General features: G+C 38.1%; 1 protein-coding gene across 5 annotated transcripts in view; it reads left to right on the top strand.

Annotated features, from left to right (window-relative positions):
• Positions 1 to 24,317, top strand: part of EPB41L2 (erythrocyte membrane protein band 4.1 like 2) — a 95,694-nt gene that overhangs the window by 33,498 nt on the left and 37,879 nt on the right. For all 5 annotated transcript variants that reach the window (XM_083379931.1, XM_083379932.1, XM_083379933.1 and 2 more), the window contains exons 3-5: positions 1,335 to 1,535; positions 14,870 to 14,974; positions 18,730 to 18,772. In XM_083379931.1, coding sequence (XP_083236057.1) covers positions 1,335 to 1,535; positions 14,870 to 14,974; positions 18,730 to 18,772 — 349 coding nt within the window. The remainder of the gene's footprint in view (positions 1 to 1,334; positions 1,536 to 14,869; positions 14,975 to 18,729; positions 18,773 to 24,317) is intronic.

Here is a 24,317-nt window from a genome sequence, read left to right as displayed (position 1 = left end):
AAGGGTACAACACGGTCAAGTGCCTCGGTGGCCGCCCTTTCCCAGGCATCCACCAAGGCATCAGCCGGGCTGTGAGTGAGGGAGATAGGTAAAGACCCAAGTGCCATCTGGAACCGTTCCGGGTCCATTAGGCGCCTGGGGCGGAACCACCTGGTCGGCTCCACAGCCCAGCGACAGGGGGTGGCATAGCAGAAGACCAGCCACAGGAGATAGTGATCGGACCATGACAGGGGGACAGTAGTTGGCAAACCCCCTCCCAGATTATCCAACCACTGTCCAGATAAGAAAACCAGGTCGAGAGTGTGACCCCCCCATGAGTCGGGCCCTGAATTACTTGGGTCAGGTCCATGGCCATCATGGAAGCCATGAACTCCCAAGCTAACTCTGATGACCCTCCCAGGGAAGGCAGGTTGAAGTCACCCAGAACCATAAGCCTGGGAAACTCCACCGTCAACCCTGAGAGGGTGTTGAGCAGCCCGAGCAGGGCCGTTGCCACACAGCTGGGCGCCAGGTATGTTAGCAACAGGCCCAACTGAACCCGAGGGCCGCACCTCAGGAGGAGGGACTCATTCCTGCCTATCTGCACAACGGTGGTCTCCTGCGGACATAGGGTCTCCCGTATAACCACCGCCACCCCACCGCCCCTACCCTGAGCCCGTGGCCGGTGTAGCACACAGAAACCTGGAGGGCATAACTCAGTCAGAGGGACCCCTCCCTCCGAGCCCAACCAGGTTTCTGTAATGCATGCCAGATCCGCATGTTCCTCCTTGATCAAATCCCGGATGAGGGGAGCTCCACAGATTGTATATAGCATAGATTAAAAAATAGTGTGATATGGTTCCTTTGTTATGAGTTTTTTTTCTAAGTTGATTGTAAATCATTGTTAAAGAAAGAGTGAGGCTGATGGATAAAAAATTGATTTTAGGCAGTACATGAACATGGAAACTCACGTGCTTCTCTCAAGCCACAGTAGCCCTGTTTTCAGCGGAAGCTGTTTCACAGCTCTCAATCTGGATTGTATGTGCACTGATGAGACACATTTGCACTTCATATCTAGACCTAACTGAGCTCTAGAAAGAAGTCAAGGCATCATTTTGTCATGATATCTTTAGGTTCTTTGTGGCCGGTCTCCTCTCCTTTCATGCAATAGAGTTTTGGAATATTTGTCCTGATTCTATTCTAAACTTACATAATGATTATCTGCTATTGTAATTTGAAATATATACTGCACTTGCATTTGATTAGTAAATCAAACTGCATTTGATTACATTGATTACAAGATCAATTCTGAAACTATAATATTACTGTATGGTAATATACATTTCCTTGCACAGTCCGATAAAGAAGACAAAGAAATTGTTTCTGAAGTTACTGAAAACAAGCAAGACACTGAAGATCCGAAAAGAGAGACAAAAGAGGTTCAAACAAATGAAGTCAAAGTAGAAAGAGTGCTTCAGAAAACTGCTAAGAAGATCAGAATAGTACAGGCTAAAGTTGTGCTTTTGGATGGCACGGAATACAGTTGTGACCTTGAGGTAAGCTAGTGAGCTTTATTTTTTTTTTCTTTAAGAGGAAGTAAGTGCAATACTTTTATAGAAATGAGGACTAAAACATGTATTGTGTTATGTTGATAATATACAGCATCCCAATGCAAAGTCAATTTATATAAAATATAAGTACACAGTATATTTATCTAAAATAATTTCAGTTTTAATTTTCTGTGTTTTTCTTAACGATCCATAGCATGGAATTTTTCTTTTTAATAGTTGTCAACAATATTAATTTTAGCCATTCACTATGACCCCAAAAGCATTTTTTTCTGGTTACCTACAATCAATTCAGTTTTCATGTATGAATTTAGGGTTTTTACCCTAGGGTGCATCGCTTTGTCTACTTAAACTGTATTTGTCATTTGGTAAACATTTACCAAATTAAAAAAAAAAATCCTTTTGGACTTTCTTCAGTCACTTGGTTCTTACGACTCCAGGCTGCTTAATATTATCCAGAAGTCAGTATCGTTTAACCCATGATAAATGCCCCATTTATCATTTATTCATAAGCCAACATCTTAAAAAGTACTGGCTCCAAGAAACTTCTTATGTCCTTCTATTAAAACGTTACCCATTTAATTACTCTTTTGCATTTTTATTCAATTAGCAATCCATAAACATTTTTTCTTATCCTATGACCACTAAGTTTCAGAACCACTGATGAAGAACTTGGTTAAAGACGTTTTGAAAATCCAAATATATAGTAACAGCAGGGTTACCTCTGTCCTGGTCCTATTGTTACTCTTAGAAATCTCTGAAAGGTTGGCAAATTAGGACTTGTTTATGCTGTTTTTTCTTCAACAAAGCTTGATCTTCTATGAAGCTATTTATTTTTTCTTTGATTATCACTTCTGTCAAGTGGCATAAAGCAGATGTTAAAGTGGCAGGGCTATAATTCCCTTTCCAGATCTTGCTAGCTCTCTTTAAAAACTGGTATTACACTAGCTATCTTCAATTTATTTGGCACTGAACCTGTTTTAAATGTTAAACTATATATTTTTGGAGAAGATTAGCAATTACCTTTGAAATTCAAATGGTTACTATATTGTACAACTGATTAATAATCAGTTCTTTCATATGAGTTTGACATGCGTTTTTGCAGAAGATGCTCATATGTAATGTATAAAACAGCTTTTTAAAACTATGTACCTGAATTTATTATTTTATTTAAAATCAGAATAAAGGTTTATAATGAATTTCATTTCAGCAGTACATTTTTACATAGTATAATAGTTCTCTATTTTCTATAGAGGAACATTTTTACCAGCCTTCTGAAATTCACAAGGAAGCCTTACCAAAGACTATTTCATAGCAATATATTTTTCTTTTCCTTGCATGTTAGAATTGCAGAAACATACATGGACCACAATTCCTGATGGCATTGGGTATGTGAACAATTGTTATAGAAGAGGGCAGATTTTTTTTAAACTATTCATAGAGATTAGTGTCAGTTCTATAAGTCTAGATTCTAAACCTTGTGGACCATTTACTGTGGGTTGTTTAAACTTGCAGCAGCTGTAGTTTGGGACATCTTCAGTCAGGAAGACAAGATTATATTAATTTAATAATCCATATCAGATATCAAGGAAGCTTTCCTTGATAGTAATAGCACTTAGTCTTATATACCACTTTACAGTGCTTTATAGCCCTCTCCAAGTGGTTTACAGAGTCAGCATATTGCCTCCAACAATCTGGATCCTCATTTTACTGACCTCGGAAAGATGGAAGTCAGCCTTGAGCTGGTCAGAATCAGACTCCTGGAGTGAGCAGTGAATTAGCCTACAGTAATACATTCTAACCACTGCGCCACCATGGCTCTTTGATCCCTAAATCGTCAGAAAATTACTGAGGATCTAGTAATCAACAGGAATACTACACTGGTGTTTATCTGGTATTCTATGTACAGTTGAATGAAGTGGGAAAAGGTATTTTTGTATTATTTGTTTTAATCATTGATTGAAATACATGATGCATCAATTTATTTATTTAGAAACTTAAGTGCTTCCATTTTGTGGCATATCTGTTCACTACCACACTGTTTTGTTAATTCAAAACAAAATTTGTACTCACTTTGCTGATAAAAGCTGAGAATAGGATCAGTTCAGATTCTCAAAGGAAAGCTGTGTGTAGAGAAAGAGGGAAATTTGCTCATCTGTTAATATTAAGAAGGAATTATTTGTCATGGGTTGTGTACCTCCCCCCCCTCACCAGTAATGTCATCAGGGACCCCAAGGGTGGGCTTCCTACTATAAGACCATTTCTGAAAATCTTACCTCTTAAGACTAGGAAGGTTTCTTCCTTTGGCTGTTCTGGAGGGTTTTGGGAAAGACTTAGATATTGAATTGACCCATGATTCAGTAGTGCCGGGATGTCACTGGCTCTTCAACACTTCATGATCTACTGATCATAAAGAGGCAGTTGGGTCTGGATAGAAGGATTACTTTAGATCTTTTTCCATCACTTTAGACAGTCTTTTATCTAAAAGATTGTTAATCTGTACTTAGTTCCTTCTGCCTTTCCTACCCTGTACATAGATACAGAACATTTGCTTTTTTTGGCCCGCCTACTAGTATGAATTGCCTGAGCCTAAGTTGTAAAAAAAATCTCTTTTCTGCTATACTGATGAAATCTGCTTCACTAATCCTCAGTCAAGTCATATTCTTTCTGTTAGGAACATTCCCATGCCCATATAGAACTCTTTGATTTAAATCAATCAGAATAGAGCTGGGAGGGACCTTAGAGATCTTCTAGTCCAACTTCTAATACTATAATTGTTGTACATGTTAAATCAGCAAATTTCTCTGCCACACAACCATCTACAGGACCACAGAGAAGAGTATTAATGCTATTTGCCAGATAAAGTAACTTGGAGTTAGAATTTGACTGGGCAGTCCAAGCCATAAATAGGGTTGCCCATGGCACAAATTTGTAAAGTTATCTGGACTGAGTTCAATTCTGTAACACTGAGGTTCTTTAATCTGCTAGCTCAATCATAATGATTGTTAAATTTTGGGCCCTCCTGAGTTAACAAGGTGGCTTGGGAGATGTTGTTGTTAGCTGCGAAGTCGTGTCCGACCCATCGCGACCCTATGGACAACATTCCTCCAGGCCTTCCTGTCCTCTACCATCTTCTGGAGTCCATTTAAGCTCACGCCTACTGCTTCAGTGACTCCATCCAGCCACCTCATTCTCTGTCGTCCCCTTCTTCTATTGCCCTCGATCTTTCCCAGCATTAGGCTCTTCTCCAGTGAGTCCTTCCTTCTCATTAGGTGGCCAAAGTATTTGAGTTTTAGCTTCAGGATCTGGCCTTCTAAAGAGCAGTCAGGATTAATCTCCTCTAGGACTGACCGGTTTGATCGCCTTGCAGTCCAAGGGACTCGCAGGAGTCTTCTCCAGCACCATAGTTCAAAGGCCTCAATTCTTTGGCGCTCAGCCTTTCTTATGGTCCAACTTTCACTGCCATACATTGCAACTGGGAAGACCATAGCCTTGACTATACGCACTTTTGTTGACAGGGTGATGTCTCTGCTTTTTAGTGTGCTGTCTAGATTTGCCATGGCTTTCCTCCCAAGGAGCAAGCGTCTTTTAATTTCTTGGCTGGGGCTTGGGAGATGACCAAGGGATAATTCCATGCAATGTTATCATTGTCTTTGAGGTAGGATGTAATTTCTCCAGCCTGGAAACAGCTGATGGTATATTCTCTTCTCAAGAAGCCATTGCTGGATCTCTCCATTCAGGACAATTACCAACAAGAAAAACCTCAACAGAAAAAGAGCAAGGCAAAATGCACAACTTGCACATTGTATTATTTCTGCTGATATTGATGCCATGACCAAAGTATGCTTTTATTGTCATCTCTTTTTATTTCTTGGAGAAAGTACCAGTTTTGCTGTATGATGGAAACGGTCAGGATGGGCAATTTTCAACCTCTACCTAATGAACTCCTCAGTTTATATAGCAATGACAAACCTGTTGCAAATGAAGTCTGGAAGAGCATCAGACAGTACCATTGCCTTTGTGCCAAGAAGTCCTTACAATGTGGAATGAAGGGAATCCTTCTAGGGCTTTTCAAGGGCAAATCCATAATTCAATCAGGCATTTAATGCCAGACCCCAACCAGTAAATTAAATTTATTTAAATTTGCTTTATGTATCCTCAAGACGTGCTAAGTTTAGAATACCAAAAACAAGGTCTACCTCATTTGTACTCTGCTCTGGCCTGATGAAGCATTGAAGGCAAGACTACAAGATTATGATAACATTTGTTCAAGCCCCAAAACCAGACTCAAATGAAGATCTAGAGCTGCATTAATTGGTACTGAAGGACATAATTCATGGCCCATATTACAGTAGAAACACTTTAAAAATATGGTACATGCACTAGAAAAAAAGCATTTAATGAGCATAAAAGATGTTTCTTCTCTACAGGAGATGGTCTTCAGAAATGGGAGGTTATGAAGGACCTAAAGCAGGATAGAGTTGAAGTATTAACTTCTCAGTGGGTGATACCTGATAATGCACAACTATTGAAGGTGTTAAATTGTCATCTCAGTGTAGAAATATCTGGTCAAATAATCTGTCAAATCCATAAACAAATATTTATTAAGTAAATAAATATGCCCCATCTCATCAAATATGTTATCAAGTAATAACATGTTATGATTCCAAGAATTGTATTTATCAATACAGTTATGCTTTGTGCTCACTATACATAAAGGACAAGGACAAATTATGGAAAATGTGCTGATTTATTTGAAGAAACCAATATTCCAACATAGGTATATGTTGCTTTAAGCCAAGGAAAATGAAATGAAAATGTAACAGTATTCTTAAAAGAATGGCAGATCAACCACAGATGCTGGAATCAAAACGTTCTTATTAAAATGAAAAACATCTATATTTGTTTTGCTATCCATCTTTATTCTTTAATAAGATGTTTTCTTTGTAAAGTTTAAAACCAAACCCATAGCAATCTGCCCATGGTCATTCTATGTTTAGGTAAAGAAGTATCTCTGAAAGGATGACCCCATAGATCATAGCTTCTCTAGTTTCAATTAAAAAGGCAGCAGATGCAGCTCAATTGATTGAAATTAGGCAACATTTCAATACTAGAATAACCTTGTAAAATATTAACATTGACACTTGACATTTATGACTTGTCTGAGAAGTCTATGTAACCTATTGGGTTTATCTGTATCACTTTCCTTTTATGAAAATATTGTAAATGTATTTGTCCAAATTAAGGAACTTATTCTATCTCTGATGCTATTAAATATTTGAATTTTAAAAAAGGAAGAATTGCAGCCAAGTCATATATATGATATATCTATATATATTATATATGGATATATAAATACAAGAATCCTGCTAGCTTCACAAATATATTTTTTTATTTATTTTATTTTTATTGCATTTATATCCCGCCCTTCTCCGAAGACTCAGGGCGGCTTACAAGCTTAGCAGTAGCCTTCATTCCATGTATATGCCTGCTTATTAGGGCTTTCACACACACCCCAAGCGGCATTATTACAAAGTCAGCTTAATTGCCCCCAACAATCTGGGTCCTCATTTTACCTACCTCGGAAGGATGGAAGGCTGAGTCAACCTTGAGCCTGGTGGGATGCGAACCTGCAATAATTGCAGGCAGCTGGTGTTACTTAAGGAGGCGTTAGCCCACTGCTCCACCAAGGCTTTCAATCTATTGTCAGCTTCCTCTCTGCCCCCTTTTCCTTCTTATAGATGAATTGCCTTTAGTCTTGTGGAAGAGGAATAAACGTTAAGGGAATGTTTAATATTTTCATTGCCCTATATTCTTGGTTATTTGCAGTTTAGTACAACATAGTGTATAGCATTTGTTAATAAGTAGAAAATACTAAATCCAGTAATTGCACTTCTTGTTCATTGAATTAAAATATCTAAATATATGCTTCAGATTATGTACAAGCTTTATTATAGTTCATTTTATGCACTCAGTCATATAACTATCAAGTCTAAAGAATGCCATAATGACATCTAGGCAGCTGACTTATTGTAAAATGTCTTTCCAAAGCAAATACAGCTTTCATTAGAGTGTTCTACACAGGGCATTCTGTTCTAATTAAAATGTTATGACAAAAACATTTAAATATGACTGAATGGCTATATTTTATGCACGTCTGAACAACTGAAGTGTATTGAGCATGACATAACTGTTTCAAGGATGTTGTAGTTTGCTTGATTGAAGTGCAAAAGTGCACTTGCTATCTTATAAAAAATTAAATGCTCAAGTACCATATGTCTTACAATTTGCCAGTGATTTCTTGGCTATAATAAGCATGTTTTTAAACAAACATTCTTAAGTCAATCTCATTATGTTCTGGCAGAATGCTAAAATAAAATGTTTTATTTATAGTTTAAAAATTATAAACTCTGTTTAAATTATTCCAAGTATTTTACTTGTTTCAAACTCTGTGCGCTTTCTTTAAAATATTTGGTAATGATGAATATAGTGTTAAATTTGGCTATAATAGCTATAATAACATAAAATGAAATAACATATTTGTTTTTTTTATTTTGAACTTGAAATAGACTGAAGCTATATATAACATCTGTTCTGACAGTTTTTCACATCTATCTTTTAATAGAAAATACAAATGAGAAGCTTCCAGCAGATTAGAATTTAGTTCATGCCAGTTTTCTACTAAACATTGCCATTTTGCTAGTCCATGATACTAGTTTTGATGGCTCATTGCTTTGATTAATGAGAATTTGTTTTATTTAAATCTTATCTTATAAATCAGTTTTTAAATGATAGATGATAGATTTAATATCAATATTTTCTCAGCATGAATACATTTCCTTTGGTTTGTTCTAACAAAATTTTCAACAGAAGTATTTTTTTTATTTGTGCCTTCAACAAATTACTATTAACTAAATACTACCCAAGATTATAATGGTAATTTAATGCATGTATGTTGTAGAATTTTTGCTCAGAGAAGGGAGCTTTTGAATGGTAACCTGCCAAGTAAAATGATGTTTTTGAAACATAAGCTAAGGGCGTTATAAGTGCTGAGAGTCATTTGGCAAAATAGTATTTATATTGAAATGGAAATTATCCAGGATTTTTACATACTAGAATCTTAAAATATTATTATTTGGAAACCAAAAATGTAGCACCACAGTCACAAAATAAAAATACAAGATTTAACTGGTTATATACACTATGATTATCTTCTGGACATTGAAGTGTTATTAGTTGTGAATTAAGTAGGAGGCATAATAATAATAACAGCACATGGATTATGTGATTCTGTGATACCTAACTTCATAGCCAATTAGATTTCACTCCTTTCTTTCCCCTTTTTCAAGTCTCAATTTAATATGTTTGGCAGATGGATGTCCTTTTTAAAATACAAGTCTAAACTGGAACTTTCCACATGTTTAATCCAATTTAAACCAGGTTACCTAAATATCTTGGATTTTTTTTGTTAAAGTTTAAAATCCTATTTAAATGATAAATTGAAATGTAAAGTAAGCAGCAAAACTCAGTAAAATCTCTTGAGAAATGAATACAAGTTAAAAAAACGATTTTCCCCCAAATTGTACCTGGGTATATTATTAGAAATAGTTTTGTGTTTCAGGGGTTATTTGCATTGTTCCTTATGTTTCAGCTGATGGGATGTAACACTGAATGATCCAGTTAAAATTGTAAATGTGGAATATAAATTGAGCAGTTCAGTTCAGCATGAATGTGCTTTGATTTCTTTTGGACAACAGACAATGCTTTTATTGAGCTTGGTAATTTTATTGCATACCTTTTCTCCCTTGTCCTTTGTATTTGTACACTGTTTCTCACAACTACTGTGTGGCACATAGCTCAACAGCATAGATAATTTGTTCAGTTTAGAGCTTTCTGTCTCTGACTGTCAGGCACAATAACTTTAGTGTTGCAAGAGCCTACACATAGGCACTTGAAGGGACTTCTCTGGAATTGCAGTGGCGTCTACTGAAATCTGCGTGATAAGCAGTTGCAAAAATGCCTTTCAGTTGCCAGGTCTCAAAAATGTCACATTATAGTTGCTTTTAAAATGCCATAAATAGCCAAATTGGGATGTAGGACTTGTTTGAAAACGAAAGGCACCATACTGCACCTCTTGATTTCTTCCAGTAGCAGACACTATTTCAATGTTTCAACAAATCTTGAAAAAACAGAAAGGCAAGTTGTCTGTTCTCATTTATTAATTCAAATCAAACTATAGTACTTTGAATGCCCCAAATTTTCCCTTTGGGTTGATTACACCCAGTGTTATATATCATGCTGCATTTCAATAATGTCAATAATTAATAAAGTTATTACTATTTAATAGTACTAATTATTAATTTACTATTAATAAAATTATATTCAATATTTGATGTAGAAGAAAGAAAAACCTAAGAACAAACCTTTTCAAATGTTATCTGTTTGCCTGTTGTGTACTTTTGCTGCCCCAAAGTATTTAAAACAGTAATACAATTTTCTCTTATATTCCATGTCATATGGAAATATGAAAAATCATATGATCATAAAAGCAGTTATTTCTGATAGATTTCTCCTGTCAGAATCTTATGCCCTATATTCTTTAAAATGTTGTTAAACTAGTTATTCTTTTTATTTTTATGTACTTGGGGGCGTATCTCTTGTGTAAAAGTGACTTGAAAAATGTTGGTTCTTTCATGTTTTACTTAGCCTCTGAATCATTCTAGTAACTTTTATTATCTTCTAATTCATTCAAATTTTATTGGGGCTATATGGTTATGGTTGTGAGTGCATCTGAAGGTTATATTTAATGCAGAAAGAAAAAGAAAACTAATGAACTGAAATAAGATTCAATAAATCACTTCAGTGTTATATTTCTTCATTACATATCTAACATTAGACAATAATACATTGATGGCTAACAGTTGTTTTAACTGTTTAAATCAAAATAATTAGACGTTTAAAGTAAAAATAATGAGGCTTTTGCTACTTACCAAGATACCAGGTAATTCAAGGTGGAGTATGTAGCAATACTCCTTAGTTTCATTTTTGTGTGAAAGCAAAATATAACAGAAATCAGTTGAGCAGTTTAGTTAGTGCTGAGATAACCATGAGTTGTTATACCAAAATATGGAGAAATGTCAGAGATAAATCTTTTAAGCTGTAAAGAAGTATATTAAACCTTTACTTTGGAATTTTGATTTTTTGGTTAGTAAACAAACTAATAGTCAAATGTATTTTTTAGACAGCTATGTAGACAGTTTTGAATTGTATTAATGGCCAAGTAGATTCTTAAGTATGATGCATTTAACTGTTCTTTTGTTTTGGGGGATTTATTATGAAAAACGTACAAAACACTAATGACAGCAATATAGTTCCTTATCCATTAAATGTAACGTGCTAGTCTTTGACTTACAATAATGGAGTCTGGCCAATCCAATTTTACAACTTTTTTTGTGATACTGGTTAAGTGAATAACCATGGCATGTATGTGTTTACCAAAAATTGGAAGTAAAGACTGGTGTTCGGCAAAAAGTCATAAAGTGTGGTCACATGACCACAGGACACTGGAAAAACCACAAATGATTGTTTGTTCAGTTGCCAAGTTCCTGAAATGCAGTCTTGTGACCATGGAAATGTGTGGTACTCAGAACTCTGGATTGTAAGTCTCTTTTGTGTGTCCCATTGTAACTTCGAACGGTCGCTAAGTGATAGTCGTAAGCCAAGGACTATCTGTTTTTGATAATTAACAAGTACTCAGATGTTGTTATTAACTGCGAAGTCGTGTCTGATTTATCGCAACCCTATGGACAACGTTCCTCCAGGCCTTCCTGTCCTCTACCATCTTCTGGAGTCCATTTAAGCTCACGCCTACTGCTTCAGTGACTCCATCCAGCCACCTCATTCTCTGTCGTCCCCTTCTTCTATTGCCCTCAATCTTTCCCAGCATTAGGCTCTTCTCCAGTGAGTCCGTCCTTCTCATTAGGTGGCCAAAGTATTTGAGTTTTAGCTTAAGGATCTGGCCTTCTAAAGAGCAGTCAGGGTTGATCTCCTCTAGGACTGACCGGTTTGATCGCCTTGCAGTCCAAGGGACTCGCAGGAGTCTTCTCCAGCACCATAGTTCAAAGGCCTCAATTCTTTGGCGCTCAGCCTTTTTTATGGTCCAGCTTTCACTGCTATACATTGCAGCTGGGAAGACCATAGCCTTGACTCTACGCAGTTTTGTTGACAGGGTGATGTCTCTGCTTTTTAGTGTGCTGTCTAGATTTGCCATTGCTTTCCTCCCCAGGAGCAAGCGTCTTTTAATTTCTTGGCTACAGTCCCCATCTGCAGTGATCTTGGAGCCCAGGAAAATAAAATCTGTCACTACCTGCATTTCTTCCCCATCTATTTGCCAGGAATTGAGAGGGCCGGATGCCATGATCTTGGTTTTCTTAATGTTAAGTTTCAACCCACATTTTGCACTCTCCTTCTTCACCCGCAACAAGAGACTCTTTAGTTCTTCTTCACTTTCTGCCATTAGAGTGGTATCATCTGCATATCTTAGGTTGTTGATATTTCTTCCGGCAATCTTAATTCCAACTTTTGATTCCTCTAACCCTGCCTTTCTCATGATGTGCTCTGCATATAAGTTAAATAGGCAAGGCGACAGTATACAGCCTTGCTGGACTCCTTTCCCAATTTTGAACCAATCAGTGGTTCCGTGTCCCGTTCTCACTGTTGCTTCTTGGCCCACATATAGGTTTTTCAAGAGACAAACAAGATGCTCTGGTATGCCCATCTCTTTAAGAACTTGCCACAGTTTGTTATGATCCACACAATCAAAGGCTTTAGCATAGTCAATGAAGCAGAAGTAGATGTTTTTCTGGAACTCCCTAGCTTTCTCCATGATCCAACGTATGTTGGCAATTTGATCTCTAGTTCCTCTGCCTCTTCGAAATCCTGCCTGTACTTCTGGTAGTTCTCGGTCCACATACTGCTGGAGTCTAGCTTGTAGGATTTTAAGCATAACTTTACTAGCATGAGAAATGAGTGCAATGGTGCGGTAGTTTGAACATTCTTTGGCACTGCCTTTCTTTGGAATTGGAATGTAAACTGATCTTTTCCAATCCTGTGGCCACTGTTGAGTTTTCCAAATTTGCTGGCAAATTGAGTGTAGCACTTTTACTGCATCGTCTTGTAAGATTTTGAATAGCTCAGCTGGAATACTGTCACCTCCACTAGCTTTGTTGTTGCTCAGCTTTTCTAAGGCCCACTTCACTTCATATTCTAGGATGTCTGGCTTGAGGTCAGTGACCACCTCACTGTGATTATCAGGGATATTAAGCTCATTCTTGTATAGTTCTTCTGTGTAATTTTGCCACCTCTTCTTAATCTCTTCTGCCTCTGTTAGGTCCCTGCCATTTTGGTCCTTTATCATGCCCATTTTTGCATTAAACGTTCCCTTCATCCTTCCAATTTTCTTGAAAAGATCTCTGGTCCTCCCTATTCTATTGTTTTCTTCTATTTCTTTGCACTGTTCAATTAAGAAGGCATTCTTATCTCTTCTAGCTATTCTCTGGAATTCTGCATTCAATTGGGCGTATCTTTCTTTTTCTCCCTTGCCTTTTGCTTCCCTTCTTTCCTCAGCTATTTGCAAAGCTTTCTCAGACAGCCATTTTGCTTTCTTGCATTTCTTTTTCTTTGGGATGGTTTTGGTTGCTACTTGTTGTACAATGTTGAGAACCTCTTTCCATAGTTCTTCAGGCACTCTGTCTATCAGATCTAATTCCTTAAATCTATTTGTCACCTCTACTGTATATTCAACAGGGATATGATTTAATTCATACCTGAGTGGCCTAGTGCTTTTTCGTACTTTCTTCAGTTTAAGCCTAAACTTTGCAATGAGAAGCTCATGGTCTGAGCCACAGTCAGCTCCTGGTTTTGTTTTTACGGACTGTATAGAGCTCCTCCATCTTTGGCTGCAGAGCATATAGTCAATCTGATTTCTGTGTTGACCGTCTGGTGATGTCCATGTGTAGAGCCGTCTCTTGGGTTGTTGGAAAAGAGTGTTTGCTATGACCATCGTATTCTCTTGACAAAATTCTATCAGCCTGTGCCCTACTTCATTTTGTACTCCAAGGCCAAACTTGCCTGTTATTCCGGTTATCTTTTGGCTTCCTACTTTAGCATTCCAATCCCCCATGAGGATAAGGACATCATTTTTTGGTGTTAGTTCTATAAGGTGCTGTAGGGTTTCATAGAACCGGTCAATTTCATCCTCTTCCGCACTGGTGGTTGGGACATAGACTTGGACTACTGTGATATTGAATGGTTTGCCTTGGATTCGAACTGAGATCATTCTGTCATTTTGAGGATTGTATCCCAGTATTGCTTTTCCTACTCTTTTATTGACTATGAAGGCTACTTCATTTCTTCTGAGGGATTCTTGCCCGCAGTAGTATACCTGATGGTCATCTGAATTAAATTCACCCATTCCTGTCCATTTTAGTTTGCTGATGTTCAGTCTTGTCATCTCTTGTTTGACCACGTCCAGCTTTCCTTGATTCATGGATCTTACATTCCAGGTTCCTATGGAGAAAAAATCTTTACAGCATTGGACTTTCCTTTCACCACCAGACACATCCACAGCTGAGCGTCCTTTCGGCTTTGGCCCAGTCGCTTCATTCTTTCTGGCACTACTAGTACTAGCCGTCTGCTCTTCCCCAGTAGCATATTGGATGCCTTCCGACCTGAGGGGCTCATCTTCCAGAGTCATATCGTTTTGCCTTTTGGTACTATCCATAGGGTTTTCATGGCAAAGATACTGGAGTGGGTTGCCATTTCCTTCTCCAGTGGATCACGTTTTGTCAGAACTCTGCTATGACCTTTCTGTCTTGGGTGGCCCTGCACGGCATAGCTCATAGCTTCATTGAATTATGCAAGCCCCTTCGCCACGACAAGGCAGTAATCCATGAAGGGGAGTACTCAGATAATAAACTATATATTTGATTCCTTTAAAAAAAAGTTGTAAGAGACATTAACGATTCCTAAATATACACCAGTATTTCAGGATTTTAAGAATTGCTGCTGATTTTTCATTTGTCCTACTTAAATTTTTGTTATCTAAATAAATATCTCCCCTCCATTGGTTTTAATCAGTCCTTTCTTACATGCTGCATATAGACTGTGAAGCATCTACTCCCTTTTGATTTTTTTTTCTGAAATAACAAATTGTAACCATGATAACAAATGCAGAGTATTTTCTTTGGTATAGATGTGTTTTAAAAATGTATGTAGCATTGTATTATATACATGTTTCATTGATTTACCCTGTTTTTTCCTAGAAAAAAACAAAAGGTCAGGTGTTGTTTGACAAAGTATGTGAGCATCTTAACCTACTGGAAAGGGACTATTTTGGCTTGTTATTCCAAGACCACACAGATCAGAAGGTATGTACTAAATGTGTAAAAATGACTTCTAAAAGACTGGGAACTTGTGTAATATATGGAATTTTGTTACTGAACATTAAGTCTTTTTTAGTCCAGACCCTCAGATTTTGAGCAGAAAAGGGTAACTATAATGCTATCTCTTGCTGTCATATTTTGAACTGAGCAATTTTTCCATGGATGGGGAGGGGGGGAGAGAGGAGGCACACACAATCTAAAAACCTTGCATGTGCAGTTAACAGTAGGGTTCGTGCTTCTATGAGAATCTAATGCCTGATGATTTGAGGTGGAGCTGAGTTGCAAAAACAGATCAAGCTTCGCTCGCTTGCCCGCCATTCACCTCCAGCTGTGCAGCTGATTCCTAAAAGCCACAGACCAATATTGGTCCCTGGCTCGGGAGTTGGGGACTCCTGGCCTAGATGCTATATGGATGTGATGAAATAGAGAATGCTGACTGAAAGCATTTGAACTCTAATTTTCACTTTTCTTTTAAAAATATATTTGCAATAAATAACATCATCATTGTTAAAGCAATTAATTAAAATGTAAGACAAATCTGAAACAAATAAACTACTTGAAGTACATAGATCTAGACAGATTTCTGAAGGCATTTAGGGAATATCTCAACAATTTGGTCAAATTCTGTTATTTTTATAAGGAGCCTTTCTTTCTGATTCATTCTGATTAGCTCCTTGGTTTATTAATGAGTCCAAGAGGCAAAGTGACAGTAAATCTGACTGAGTATGGCTACAAACTCGGGATCAGATCTACATTATGATAGTAACAGAAGCATTGATGAGCTGTTGACCGATTGGCTTGTTTAGGATGGCATCTCCCAGTTTGGAAGAGTGTTATCTTCCATTTTGCAGCTTTGACAGTTTTTCACAGCAGTTTGTCAACACAGTGGTTCAAATCTGCCAGAGGTTGAACTCTCCCTGTGATTATCAAGTCTATAACATTAACTGGAATGACATTTTAGCTTGTAGAGTCTTAGTTTAACTTTTAGTTTGTAGAGTCTTAGAAAGTAGATACTATGAGCATTTTACTAGTGTACAGAAGGGAATAAAAAGATATACACGTTTTGCAAGAAAAACCTGCAGTTCAAAGGTTTTTCATAGAAAAAAGTATCCTATATATGAGTAATTAATTGTGAAAGCTAGATTTTCTGCTTTGTAAAGGATTACTTTTATTTCATTCTAATTTTAATTGGAGTTCTATGTTTACAGAGATATTGAACATCAGTACACTTATGTGATTAAGTCTCGAACTATTATTTTCATGAACTAGCACAGAAAAAGCAGTATCTGTAGAAAAACAATTTATAAAGAGAAAGACAGTAAAGGGCAATCTAATCTAAAAGGAAATTCTCTCGTGTTATCTGCATATTTGAAGAAGCAATTAAATTATCTTTTATGACCATAAAATCTAATATCGTTGGGGGAAAATATAGACACTTTTGAGGTCTTTGTGTTTCTTTCTTTTTAAAAAACGTTTTTATGCCCTTTCACTTGCTGCTTTAAGACAGTGATTTGTGCAGGAGAAAGTGTTTGTAAATAAACATAGGTAGCTCACTAGCAATCCTCAGCTAGAAAGAAAGCCTCAGATGGGAAAATATGAGACATATCTTGTTTTCATTTTATAGTCTTAGTGAAAAAGCAAATAGCTTGCTAGCATAAAAAGTAAAGGTAAAGGTTCCCCGGCACATGCGTGCTAGTCGTTTCCAACTCTAGGGGCCGGTGCTCATTCCGTTTCACAGCTGAAGAGGCAGCGCTTGTCCGAGGACGTTTCCGTGGTCATGTGGACGGCATGACTAGACGCCAAAGGTGCATGGAATGCTGTTACCTTCCCACCGTAGTGGTTCCTATTTTTTCTACTTGCATTTTTACATGCTTTCAAACTGCTAGGTTGGCAAAAGCTGGGACGAGTAACAGGCGCTCACTCTGTTACGCGGCACTCGGGATTCGACCCGCCAAACTGCCGACCTTCTGATTGACAAGTTCAGCGTCCTAACCCACTGAGCCACCGCTTCCCTTCTTGCTAGCATATATAGATAATAATTTCACATTGTCAGTTAATATAGGCACAGGGAATATCAGTCTCTGAGTTTTCCATCTGGTTTGCAAAGTTATCCCCTCTTTTCTATCTTTGATGTGCATCTCTTATCCTGAGGGAAAGGGCAAAAGTCATCTTTTGGCTCAGCAACTTATCCAAGATAAAAATGGTTCCTTGTTCATATCGAAGTCACCACTGGAAAGGAGGGAACAAATGAAAAAGCATGAGCACAACACTGCTTTCATCAACATAAAAATCTTAAAATAAGTCAAATTGATGAAAGTATTAGATCACGTAGACACCTCTGCCCGCACCTAACTTTAAAATTGCCTCATCGATCTATGACTTATTTAAGACCATATTTTAAAGAAATACATCTCTCCCAAAAATTACAGTGAGAGAATTTGAACAATATAGTCAGCTGTGTGAATATTACCTTATGAGTTTCAGTGACATTTTATAATTGTATAGCAAACAGTAATCTTTTACTTTTCATAATGAAGGAAAACTATTTTGAATACTCGGAGCCTACCACTGATAGGTAGTGAAGTATATGGAAATTGGACGGTTTATTTTTTTAGTGAATGAAAAAATTAAAGCAAAAGAAAGTAAAAAGTTTGATGTAATTCAATTTAAATCCTGATCTCTTTGGGAGCCCTCCTGGATTCTCAGATCCTGGCTCAGACAGCAAATGGCAGTAATGGCCAGGAAGGTCTTTGAACATATTTATCTTGTGCGACAATTGCATCGTTGGCAGGCCATTCTCACAGCCATTCATACCTTAATCACCTCATGCTCAATTCCTTGAAATGTTTTACATCAGGGGTGTCAAACTGCCGGCCCATGGGCTGAATGCGTCATGCCGAAATTGCGCCCACCCCAGCTCCAGCAATGGGAAAAAAGTCGCAATATGTTCTGACACGTCATGTGACATTGTGAGTTTGAAACCCCTCTTCTACATGGTGCTTCCCCTGAAGACCACTCAGATGTCACAACTGGTTTAGAATGTGACTACACAAGCGGTTATGGCTGTGCCTCTTTTTCCATGTAAGATTTCTACTCTACCAGTTTTAGAGGATACTAGCTGATTTCTGGGTGCAGTTCAGCATATTCTCTTATTGAGCACTGAGTGGCCTAGGACGTGGTTATCTACATAGCAGTCTTTCTCTTGTCATGTCTCCCTGTTCAATAAAATCTCTAAGATTTGGCACATTTCACACCCCAATTATAAAGCACCATGATCTTGTGGGACCTAGGCAGTATTTATTTATTTTATTTGTTAAATTTATTTGCCGCCTCTATACATTCTGTGTAGCTGTATTGTCTTGTGAAACAATGAACTTCATGTGACTCCAGTGCTGTTGAGATTTTTAAAGTCGTGGATGTCTGACTCTTCCAATACAGATAGGAGTGGTTCATTGATTTACTCACTGGCAGTTTATTTCTTTTTGTTAACAATAGTTTAAAGTTGGTAAATTTCCAGGCCATCTATTATTATCAGTTTTTGTATTTTATTACTTCTGTAGAAGCTTAAATACTAACATGTAAACCCAAACTTTCTTCAGTGGTTGAGGCAGTTTAGAAATTGATAGATGAAAAATTCTCAGAATATTACGGTATATACAGATTTTGAATGAATCAATAGCAGTTACGCTATAAAATTCACAAATATTTTATTTCTCATTACGTGTTATTTGTTTTTTTAGAATTGGCTTGATTCTTCAAAGGAAATCAAGAAGCAAATTCACAGTAAGTGCTCTAGTCATATCTCTTATTGTCACGCTACAGGTAGTCCTTGATATATGACTGTTCATTTAACAATAATCTGGAATTACAATGGCCTCAGAAAGGGTGCTTTAGAGCCTGTAAAGTATTTCTGGTTGTCACATAATGTTGCATCAATAACTCCCATGGTCATGTGATTGTGATATGGATGCTTGTTCTCACAGCTGGTTGCTAAGCACTGCATGATCATGTGATCGCCATTTGCACTCTTTCTTGCTGGATTCCCCAAAAAATCCTTCTCATCTCTGGGGGCTGGAAGCTGAATTTTTTTGGTGGGGCTCAGAAATGGAGCTGAACGAGTTATCTTCCATGCACTGGGTTTGGATTTTAGCTCCTTCTTGTTTCTGGAGGATGGCTGAAAGAGCTGCCTGCCAAAGGATTTCAGCTCCCCTCTATGCATGGGGTATAAAAATGGGGCTGAAATCATGAGTTTTTCTTTTTGTTTTTATTGCCTAAATACAAAAAACAGGTGGCTCCCTTCTATGCTTTAAGGCTTAGATTATATTTAATTTTGTCAAATGTTCTTATGTAATGTTGCATTTTAAATGACTTTTATAATAAAGCCACAAGGTAATATAATAAAAAGTTGCAGAAGTTTATAATACTGTATTTACTGAATTTATAAGTACGTTAAGATTAAAATTGCTAGAAATCTTCATCAGTGTGTGCAGTGTTAAATAATCTAGATCTTTCAGTCTAAATAAGAAGAATTAGATTAAATCTTTATCAGTATATAATGTCTTAGGATCTGGTGAATTTTCCAAGTTATCTGTTAGAAAAGTTCCTAGAAAAATCTGGCTTTTGAAAAGTGAACAGATGCGAATACTTTATTAGTCTGGCACAATACTCCAAAGCTCATTTGGTAAAACTGCATAATCTAATCTGGTATTACCGTAGTACAGTGTCTGTTAATCCTATTTTGATTTTCGTACAAAGAATGCAATAAATTTTTCTCCTCCTTTGTAACTTTTGTGATTGGAACATACTTACAAAGTTGCCTGTTACCTTACCTTTACTAAATACATTTCTTTCATTTTGGTATATTTTAGGTTTATTTATTGTGAGCATTTTGTAAGAGTTGTGAGGCTGCTCATAAGGTGTTATGCAGGCCAATAAACAATATGTACAGTGACCCTTGTTGTCCATGCTTTTTGCCTCCTTTTTGTATATTTATGCATGTGGAAAATGATGAAAGGGCTTTTGTGCATGTTTATAGTACTTGTTTCACAGTCTCATTATCCACTGTTGTTCATCTGGAACAGAAGCACTGCAAATGGGTGCCACCTGTACAGTCTCTTAATGATTTGCTTGTATAGCAGCTCGGCAGTTTTAACAATTCATTGTTTTGAAGCTATACTGTTGATTATCAATAGAGTAGCCTTAGACAGACCAATCAAATATTTTTAAAATATTTGCAATATGAGAACAAATATCATTATTGAAAAATAATGAAACATATAAAATTTAGAAAAATAAAAAATAGACATAAAAATATGGAGAGGTGGAGGGAGAAGTGAATGAAATTGGCTTCCGTTAATCGTAAGCAATGGTTTTCATCTCTGATAATGATTCATATTCTGTTTTAGAGATGACCTCCCATGTGCCTTTGTTAAAACCAAAGGTATTGCTCAAGTTCCTTAAATGATCAATCACCAATAAAAATCAATCTTGAAATAGATTAACATTGTCAGAATTGGCTCCAGAAGACATCCAATTTGTGGAATCTCCTTTTTCTATTTCAGAATTCTCTGAAGTTTTCAATACTATTCAGAATGGAAAATCATCTGGCCCTGATGGATTGAAAGGAGATTTTATAAAGAGTTTAAAGAGATTTTAATACCTGAATTTTCATTTTTATGCAATACTTTGCACCAAGGGGATCCTTTACTAGAGTTCTGGAAACAGTCTAGTATAATTTTGATCCTTAAGTTGGGCAAAGATTTCCAGGATTTGGCACCATATAGGCCTATTTCACTTCTTAACATGGTCTGTAAACTGTACACTAAACTGTTAGCTAATCAACTGATTATAGGTAAAATTATTCTTATGGATCAATTTCAAGTCGAAATACATCTGTGCCATCAAGAAATTATTAAACATTATGCAGTGTAGTAAAATTAATCTTCCCTAGCTATTTGTTATTTAGATATATTAAAGGTTTTGGTTCTCAGGAAATACAATTTTTAAAACATTAATTAAATATAAATTTGTAGTTGGTTTTTATAAAATGATTGAACATATTTATGGACCAGACGCTGACAAAAGAAGGGGATGTCACTGCAGATTGTGAAATGACTACGACATGATGAGAGTCCATGTATTTGCTCCATTTTGAATTATCATCAATGCCCATAAATCTCATCCTTTTTGCTGCAGGACCCCTTTCTTTCTTTGGGCTAAAGGAATATTGACCATAGCATAGGAACCAAAAATATGGAGATGTGAGAGGTCAGGCTTGTGTCCATATAACATGAAATAAGGGGTCTGATTTATCACACTACTCCAAGTGCGGTTGATGATATGGTTAGCATATTTGATAGCTTCACCCCAGTATGGAAGACTGAGGTTAGCATCTTCAAGGAGGCAACACATCATGGTTTGCAGAACTCCATTTCTGCGTTCTGCCACTCCATTCTGAGCCGGAGTGTAAGGAGCTGAGGTCTGGTGTAGTATCCCATTCTTACGCATCCAGTCCTGGAAATGCTGAGACATGAATTCAGCACCACGATCACTCTGAATTCTGGCGATGCTGACTTCGAATTGGGTATAGACAAGATTGGCAAAGTCTTTAAAGATCTGAAAGGTCTCAGATTTTTCTCTCATAGAAAATACATAACCATATCTAGAGTAATTATCAACAATTGTCAAGAAATATATTTTACCACCAATTGGTGCAAAAGGACCCACTATGTTGGTGTGTACCAAATCAAAAATGCGTGTTGACAGGTGTGTAGCGCGTTTTGGAATTGTTGCTGCTTTGGATTTGGCTTTCTTGCAGACAGCACAGTCCAGGAACACCTTACACCCCTTTAGATCCAAACCTCTTGCGAACTCTGGCATCTTCTTCAGAACACGGAAACTGGCATGACCCAATCTTCTATGCCACTTATGGATACACCTGGAATGCAAAGGTTTACCTGTTAGTGAATTCTCAACATTAGCATTTTTATTAGGAACCTCAGGCTTGCTGTGAGCAACCTGTGTCTTATTTGTCTTCTTGTTGGCTTTAGGAGCCTTTGGAGTAGCAACAGGATCTCTCTCTGGGACATCTCTCACTGGGCCTGTGCTCTCCCTTATTGGAACTGGTATACTTGCCTGCTCTTGCGGCTTAGACTTTGGCTTTATATAATAAACACCACCAATCAACATTGTTTCAGCAACAATATCTCCATCTTTAACTACATAACTTGCTTTTTCGAGATGATGGACCTGGAATTTTGACACCCTAGACAAGTGACTCTGACTAAGCAAACTACTATTAGCTGATGGTACATAGTAAACATCGGGAATGAATGCACCGAGCTCTTCAATATAGACAGTTCCTTTTCCCATGACCTGAACAGGATGATTTGAAAAAGAGTACAGTTCACGAAGTTCAGGTTCAGGCTCGTGCATCTCTGTGTAAAGCTCTTTTCTGTAGGTAACATGTAACGCTGTTCCACTGTCCAAAGTCCAAAGTAGGCGTCTGTCGTACTCTGGTTGAGGTTGTGGATCGTTGGTTACAACCAATGTGGCAAGTGGAGCTTGAGGATCACGCCTGGGACCACGACCTTGTCGTCCGCCTCTACCTCTGCCTCCTCTGGAATCTGTTCCTCTGGGCTGGTACATGACGGGCGCTGGGAACCGTTGGGAACAATCCCGGGTGGCATGTCCCACACGATTGCAGATGTAGCATCTTGGCATCCTTGGAACGTAGGCCCTTCCACGGAAGGGATGCCTCACTGAAGCCTTCGATGCAGGTGGTTCCCTTAAATGTGGTGCGGCTTGCTTAAGTGCCTCTTCTTCGGTTAAAATTCTGCATACATGATCCACTCTGCGTTGAGCAATAGGCACTTGATTAATCTTAGAAATTAATCTTTCCATTCATAATTCAAAGAGTTAATGATAATGCTGATCATTTGAAAGTCATCTATAGGATAGCCTTTTTCACCCAGTTTTTTTCTTATTCCTTTCATTTTAGTTAAGTGTTCTCCGATATGCTCACCAGGTTTTAATCTAGAACCATGGAACTCGGACAAAAGCAAACATGTAGACTCAATGGACGCAGGCTGGTAACATGCCTCTAATTGAGCCCAAATTTGTTGGGCAGTTGCATCTTGTGAAAATGTGAGCTGCAATTCAGTGTCCATGGACATCAATAATGTTCTGCATGCTCTATTATTCAAGTCCCATATGTCAGGAGGCCATGGCTGGGCAGGAGGATTAAACACCATCACATGGGTACATTCTCTACGAAGCAAAAGTCCAACTTCACTGACCCATGCCCTGTAATTCTGTCCTGACCACTTCAGTTTTGAATCACCAGCCAGTGGTACAATAGAGGGTGCCTGTTGAGGAACATGCAATTGGGGTACTGGCTGTGCAGGTTGTGCAATTGGGACTTGGCCTGCAGGAGGCGCTGGTTGTGCAGGCTGTGCCATCCGGACATAACCAGCAGGGGGCACCAGTGGTGCCTGAGCCAGGGCCTGCGGCAGTTGCATTGAAGCTGCTACAGGTACTGGTGCTGGGGGTGGCTGTACTTGAGCTGCAATACCACCCTGGCCAGCAGAAGGTGCTGGCGCTTGAGTTGCTACAGTAAGTTGGCCTGCAGTCAGCACTGGCCTTTGTATTTGAGGAACCAGTGGAGGCTGCACTTGGGGTGAAGGCTGCTGTGCTCCATCTGAGACAGGAATTTTAATAGTAGCAGGCTTAATAGGCATTCTAGCTGAAGCTCCCAATGAATGAGGAGGTGTGGCAGCTTGGAGTGATGCCTGCTGAAGGGACATCTGTGAAAATGCATTCTGCATTCTTTGACACAGAAGACAGTCAGGCTCCCATTCGTCTGACACAAGATCCCACTCTGGGCGTGCCTCTGTCTTTGAGGAAGAAGGCAAAATGGCAATTCCTTGTGGGTGTGGCTTTGCTTGTGAAGAGGGAGGCAAAATAGCTGATTCTGACAACTGAATGCCAGCAGAGGCTCTCCCATGCTTTTTATACAATGCTGCACACAACTTTGCGTTTAGCGGCTCCTGCTCAAAAACTGCAATTTGTTCATAATAACTTTGCAAAGCCTTCTCCTGCACAGTTTGCTCAGGGCTTGGAGGATAATAGCTCACCTCCTTCCCTAGTGAAGCCTTAGGTCTAGCACCAAATCTCTCATAATCAGCCTGATCCCCATGAGCAGAGGTTACTGCTGGGGCATCAGCTTGAGAGTCTGTAAAAACAGAAAACAGTGAAACTGACCTTGGCTCAGAGGCTGCTTCTCCAAGACGTGTAGCCGATGCCAACGGAGTCTGTAAACTTGAAGGGA

This window comes from Vipera ursinii (assembly GCF_947247035.1).
Source record: "Vipera ursinii genome assembly, chromosome: 1".
Taxonomy (NCBI): domain Eukaryota; kingdom Metazoa; phylum Chordata; class Lepidosauria; order Squamata; family Viperidae; genus Vipera; species Vipera ursinii.
This window is presented reverse-complemented; position numbering and strand designations above follow the sequence as displayed.